Here is a 6,620-nt window from a genome sequence, read left to right as displayed (position 1 = left end):
AGGGGCATCGTGGCTCTGAGTTGAGTTGGTGGGTGCCAAGGGGCAGGAGGTTGAACCGAAGGGTGTGGGGATGGAGACGTGGCCGAAACTTTGTCCCATCACTCCCTAATCAAAGTGAAACAGCTCTGCCTTCTTTTACCATTTTAGGGCAATCCTGCAGAGGGGATGGTTGGTCAGGGTTGGAGCTGATTGGGCCCTTTGGCCAAGCTTTGTGTTGGTTGGGGTTGTACAACCTGGAGAGGAGAAGCTTCAGGGTGACCAAGTTGTGGCCTTCCAGTGCCTGAAGGAGCTCCAGGAAAGATGGAGAGAGACTATTGATGAGGCCTGGAGGGACAGGACAAGGGCAATGGCTTCAGTTTGAGAGAGAACAGGTTCAGATTAGAGATTAGGAAGAAGTTCTACCCTGTGAGGGTGGGCAGGCCCTGGCACAGGTTGGGCAGAGGAGCTGTGGCTGCCCCATCCCTGGGAGTGTCCAAGGCCAGGTTGGATCAAAGGAGCAACCTGGGCTGGTGGGAGGTGTCCCTGTCCATGGCAGGGGGAGGGATGAGATGACCTTTAAGGTCCCTCCCAACCCAAACCATCCTGTGATTCTGTGATAACAAGTTGTCTCCTCTTGGCTCCATGAGGCAGGTTTCCAAAACTGAAGTTATGTTCACAAGATGAGATTCCCCTCACCAGACCTGAGATGTCTCCAAGGTCAAAACCAGAATTAGTCCCTCTGGGACTTCTTACAATCCACAGACCACAGTCCAGGGAGCCCAAATGACCAAATGTGACAACTTCAGGGTGAGATACACGTCATGCTCAGCTCCCTTCTAGGTCTCAGTGAAGTATAAAGGGTGGTTCAGGTGACCACATGCAGGTATCTACTTCTAGATAGTCCCACCAGCTCAGACTGCCCAGAGGCAGGAGGGCTGCTGGGGCTTTTCCCTGGAAGATCTCTGGTTTAGAGGAAGCTCATAGCATGGGTAGGGATGTCTGGAGTGTGACCTCTTATTAATTTCATTCACAGCTTAGACTCTATTGATCTTCTCCAGTAGATCCTTCCCATCACCAGGGACAACCCACTGTCAGTGTCTTCTGGTGGAAACTTCTGGGCCAACCCTTGGTGCTGCTTTGCTGCTCAGGTACCTGCAAGCTCCTAGAAGGCACTTTCACAGTGTTCATTGTAAGATTTATGATGTTCCTCCAGGATGATCTGATATCCCTGGAAGTGTTTCTGTAGCCCTGGAGGTGTCCAAGGCCAGGCTGGACAGGGCTTGGAGCAACCTGGAACAGTGGAAGTTGTCCCAGGGGAGATTGGAATGAGATGATCAATAAGATGCCTCCCAACCCAACCCATTCCATGACCTGCTCCCAGATGTATCAAAATCACAGCCTGCCCCAAGTGCAGCTTTCCAGGGTGGGGTCGGGAGTTTGGGGACCTTTGGGGACTGGCTGTGCTTGGTGGAGTTACAATCCTGTTCAGCTGCTGACTCAGGTACCTGCCTGGGGTAAATCAGTTCTTCTCCCTGTGCCCTCCTTATCTGTTAGACGGGGCTAAATGACTCTTACTTCCTTTGTGAGACAGCTTGAGATCAGTAGGAGATAATTTTCATTATCTTGATTGAAATTGCTCTGGCAAAACATTTGTGATTGTTCACTGAGTTGGCAAAATCTGGGGGGGGTTGGGGGGTGTTAACTCTGCTCAGCAAACACATTTTGGGGCATCCTGGGCTGGACTTGGCAGATGTTTGAACTCTCCTCAAACACATTTTGGGAGATCCTGGGCTGGACTTTGCAGATGTTTTAACTCTCCTCAAACACATTTTGGGAGATCCTGGGCTGGACTTTGCAGATGTTTTAACTCTGCTCAAACCCCTTTTTTGGGGGATCCTGGGCTGGACTTTGCAGATGTTTTAACTCTGCTCAGTCAAAGACATTTTGGGGGATCCTGGGCTGGACTTTGCAGATGTTTTAACTCTCCTCAAACCCCTTTTTTGGGATCCTGGGCTGGACTTTGCAGATGTTTGAACTCTCCTCAAACACATTTTGGGGGATCCTGGGCTGGACTTTGCAGATGTTTTAACTCTCCTCAGTCAAACACATTTTGGGGGATCCTGGGCTGGACTTTGCAGATGTTTTAACTCTCCTCAGCCAAACCCATTTTTGGGGGATCCTGGGCTGGACTTTGCAGATGTTTTAACTCTCCTCAGAAACACATTTTGGGGGATCCTGGGCTGGACTTTGCAGATGTTTTAACTCTCCTCAAACCCATTTTGGGGGATCCTGGGTTGGACTTTGCAGATGTTTTAACTCTGCAAAAACCCCTTTTTTGGGATCCTGGGCTGGACTTTGCAGATGTTTTAACTCTGCTCAGCCAAACCCATTTTGGGGGATCCTGGGCTGGACTTTGCAGATGTTTTAACTCTGCTCAGCCAAACCCATTTTGGGAGATCCTGGGCTGGACTTTGCAGATGTTTTAACTCTCCTCAGTCAAACACATTTTGGGGGATCCTGGGCTGGACTTTGCAGATGTTTTACTCTCCTCAAACCCCTTTTTTGGGATCCTGGGCTGGACTTGGCAGATGTTGGTGGGATGTGACTGATGTGCTGACACAGCAGGATCTGAATATTGTGAAAGTTTGGCTCCAAAAGGACAGGAACAACCAAGGGAAACTGTGCCCAGTTTGTGTGTGTGGTGCTGTGCTGGTGTGGCTGTGGTAGACAGAAACCAATCACATGGGGAGGTTAATTTATTCATTAAGTTAATGAACCTTTGGTGGGAACAGCTTTGTGCTCTAGAGAGGGCAATGAAGGTGGGGAAGGGCCTGGAGGGGAAGGATCTGAGGGCACTGAGGGCACTTGGTGTGTTCAGGTGGGGAAGAGGAGACTGAGGGGAGGCCTCACTGCAGGGACAACGTCCTGGGGAGGGGCAGAGGAGGGGCAGGCACTGAGCTCTGCTCTGTGGGGACCAGGGACAGGACTCAGGGAATGGCCTGGAGCTGTGCCAGGGGGTTGGGATGGATCTTAGGGAAAGGTTCTTCCCCCAGAGGGTGGTGGGCACTGACCAGGCTCCCCAGGGCAGTGGGCACAGCCCCAAGGCTGCCAGAGCTCCAGGAGGGTTTGGATGATGCTCTGGGGCACAGGGTGGGATTGTTGGGGTGTCTGTGCAGGGCTGAGGGTTGGATGATCCCTGTGGGTCCCTTCCAGCTCAGCACATTCAATGATTCTGTGACTCTCAGGGAAGGAAATCCCAGAGGGTGACTGAGATTAAGCGAAGTTTGCCAGAGCTCCAGGTGCATTTGGATGATCCTCTGGGGCACAGAGTGGGACTCTTGGGGATGGTCCTGTGCAGGGCTGAGGGTTGGATGATCCCTGTGGGTCCCTTCCAGCTCAGCATGCTCCATGATGTGACTCTTAGGGAAGGAAATCCCAGGGGGTGACTGAGATTAAGCAAAGTTTGCCAGAGCATTTGGATGATCCTCTGGGGAACAGAATGTGACTCCTGGGGATGGTCCTGTGCAGGGCTGAGGGTTGGATGATCCCTGTGGGTCCCTTCCAGCTCAGCATGCTCCATGATGTGACTCTTAGGGAAGGAAATCCCAGAGGGTGGCTGAGATTAAGCAAAGTTTGCTCCAGGAGCATTTGGATGATCCTCTGGGGCACAGGATGGGACTGCTGGGGATGGTCCTGTGCAGGACTGAGGGTTGGATGATCCCTGTGGGTCCCTTCCAGCTCAGCACATTCAATGATTCTGTGACTCTCAGGGAAGGAAATCCCAGGGGGTGACTGAGATTAAGCGAAGTTTGCTCCAGGAGCATTTGGATGATCCTCTGAGGCACAGGGTGGGACTCCTGGGGATGGTCCTGTGCAGGGCTGAGGGTTGGATGATCCCTGTGGGTCCCTTCCAGCTCAGCATGCTCCATGATGTGACTCTTAGGGAAGGAAATCCCAGGGGGTGACTGAGATTAAGCAAAGTTTGCCAGAGCTCCAGGAGCATTTGGATGGTCCTCTGGGGCACAGGGTGGGACTCCTGGGGATGGTCCTGTGCAGGGCTGAGGGTTGGATGATCCCTGTGGGTCCCTTCCAGCTCAGCATGCTCCATGATGTGACTCTCAGGGAAGGAAATCCCAGGGGGTGACTGAGATTAAGCAAAGTTTGCCAGAGCTCCAGGTGCATTTGGATGATCCTCTGGGGCACAGAGTGGGACTCTTGGGGATGGTCCTGTGCAGGGCTGAGGGTTGGATGATCCCTGTGGGTCCCTTCCAGCTCAGCATGCTCCATGATGTGACTCTCAGGGAAGGAAATCCCAGGGGGTGACTGAGATTAGGCAAAGTTTGCCAGAGCTCCAGGTGCATTTGGATGATCCTCTGAGGCACAGGGTGGGACTCTTGGGGATGGTCCTGTGCAGAGCTGAGGGTTGGATGATCCCTGGTCCAACCCAACACATTCTGTGATCCTGTGACCCTTCAGTGGTAACACTTTGTGTTCCAACCCTGCAGGACCCTGTGCACCTTCCCCACCATGGAGCACCTCCTGGCCCCGCTGAGCTTCGCCGGGGACCTGTCCGTGCCGCTGGGCAGGGCGGGGGGCACCTCCCGCCGCAAAAGGGAGTTCATGCCCGACCACAAGAAGGACACCACGTACTGGGAGAAGCGGCGCAAGAACAACGAGGCGGCGAAGCGCTCGCGGGAGAAGCGGCGCCTCAACGACGTGGCCATGGAGGGCCGCCTGGCCGCGCTCAGCCGCGAGAACGCCGCGCTCCGCACCGAGCTGCTCGCCCTCAAGCTGCGCTTCGGGCTCCTCAGCCCGGGCAGTGCCCCCTCCCAGGGCTGCTCCCACGGGGGCTACCTCAGAGGGCACAGGGGGGAGCCCTGCGGGTCCTGCTTCGCGGCGCAGAAGAGCTTCGTGCCCGCCGTGGTGGAGCCGCCTGACCTCTCCTGCAGAAGCTTTGCTTCGCCCAGGAGCGTCCTTGGCTGTGACTCAACGCTCCTTGCCATGGACACACCTGGCCTTCAGCAGCCCAGAAGGCTCAATGCCTCCTTTGGCTCCACGGTTTGCTCCCCATTCCTCAGTTACCACTGCCCAGACAGACACCCCTTCCCCTGGCACTGGTCGGGCACCTCCTGCTTCTTGTGCCCTTCCCCCAGCGCCGCCGAGGGCAGCAAAGAAAGCAGCACAACTGTGTCAGATGAAGATGATGAGCAACAAGTGCCCAAGACGTGTCCCCTCCCTCCCTGCAGCCTGCCCTGCCCTTCAGAGGGTGCCCTGAGGGGCAGAAGCTGCTCTGCCCTCCCTCACAAGCTCAGGATTAAGAGCAAAACCCTCAGCACTTTGGAGGAGGGTGGGCTGGACTCACACTGAGACAGCAGAGGAATGACCCACTGCAAGACTTTGGAGAGACAGGAAGGGTTTGGAAGGATGGGGTGGGAGGGAAAGGTCTTATTCTTCAAAGAGGGATGTGGTTTCTCCTGCTGGCCATGATGCTCTTGCTGGGTGAGACCTGTCAGACTCTGTGGTCAGTGAGTCCCACCTGGGCGACAGAGCAAGCTCAGCTGGGAGGTGTGAAGGGGCAGGAAGAGGCCAAGACAGTGGAGGTGGTTCCCACACCACGTGACACAACTCCAGCTGCTTGGGGTGGCAACCACTGGAATGTTCTGTGCGTCATCATCGCCTTCATCGTCACGGATGTGCCTGAACTCTTCATGGCTCCACATGGGAAACTATTGATGGAAAGAGGTTCAGCCTCCTCAGCTGTGTGGAGAACATGGAAATGGACTGACACTGGCATGAAACGAGAGCAGGACCAAGTCCACTTTAGTCCCAGTTTATCCTAATTTATCTCCAGAGACAATGAACTGTGATCAGTCACAGGGTGGTCCAGAAAACAGCATCATTTATATTTGCAACAGCTACTTTCAAAGACTCCATTTATTTTTTTAATTGAAATGCCCAAACTGTTTTACTTTTGCTTCTTCCTTTTTAAACAAGACGTTTTTCTAAGTGATATTTCTGTGGTTGAGAATTGCCTTTATAAAACACAGGTGAGTTTTCTCCAGGCCCACACTGCACATGTGTCTTTATTCCATATCTGCAGGGATGCTCTCCCTGTCCATCTTGTCTTTGGCTGCTTTGCCTTTGGGAAAACCTTTGGGAAAGGCTTTGGCAAAACCTCAGTGAGCAGCAGCCTCACAGAAGGTTCAGAGTTGTTCCTCAGACCCCTCAGCTTACCAGCCAAAGATAATTCTCAGGGGTACAGCCCAGGCATGGCTGTAACTGTTTTTTAAAGGGAACACTCGAGGGTCCCCAGTGGGAGGCACTCAGGGCACAGGAGCTGTGGGCAGCCACAGTGATGCCCCCCTGCCTGGGTGGGGCCTGCCCAGCCCTCTCCACACCCCTCAGGAAACACTGGTGGGTTGAGAGCAAGAAGTTGCACAACACCTTTTTCTTCACTTCAGGGATTCTCCTCCTTTTCTCCACCTTCACCAGGCACCTGCTGTCCCTCCCCTGGGCTCAGCCCCTGGTTGTGTCTTCTGGGCATGAGCCTGCCTGGCACAGGAGCTGCCTGGCACAGGAGGAGGCCCAGCTGCAGGAGCTGTGCTGCCCCTCAGCCTCATCCTGTTTTCTTTGCATTGCTG

At 54.1% G+C, this 6,620-nt stretch overlaps 1 protein-coding gene across 1 annotated transcript; it reads left to right on the top strand.

Annotated features, from left to right (window-relative positions):
- Nucleotides 1-4,506: 4,506 nt before the first annotated feature.
- NFILZ (NFIL3 like basic leucine zipper) lies at nucleotides 4,507-5,346 on the top strand. The gene has a single exon (XM_071577831.1). It carries the CDS (start codon nucleotides 4,507-4,509, stop codon nucleotides 5,344-5,346), a length of 840 nt encoding a protein of 279 aa, XP_071433932.1.
- Nucleotides 5,347-6,620: the final 1,274 nt, after the last annotated feature.

The sequence above is a fragment of the Pithys albifrons genome, chromosome 27, assembly GCF_047495875.1.
Source record: "Pithys albifrons albifrons isolate INPA30051 chromosome 27, PitAlb_v1, whole genome shotgun sequence".
Classification (NCBI taxonomy): domain Eukaryota; kingdom Metazoa; phylum Chordata; class Aves; order Passeriformes; family Thamnophilidae; genus Pithys; species Pithys albifrons.
This window is presented reverse-complemented; position numbering and strand designations above follow the sequence as displayed.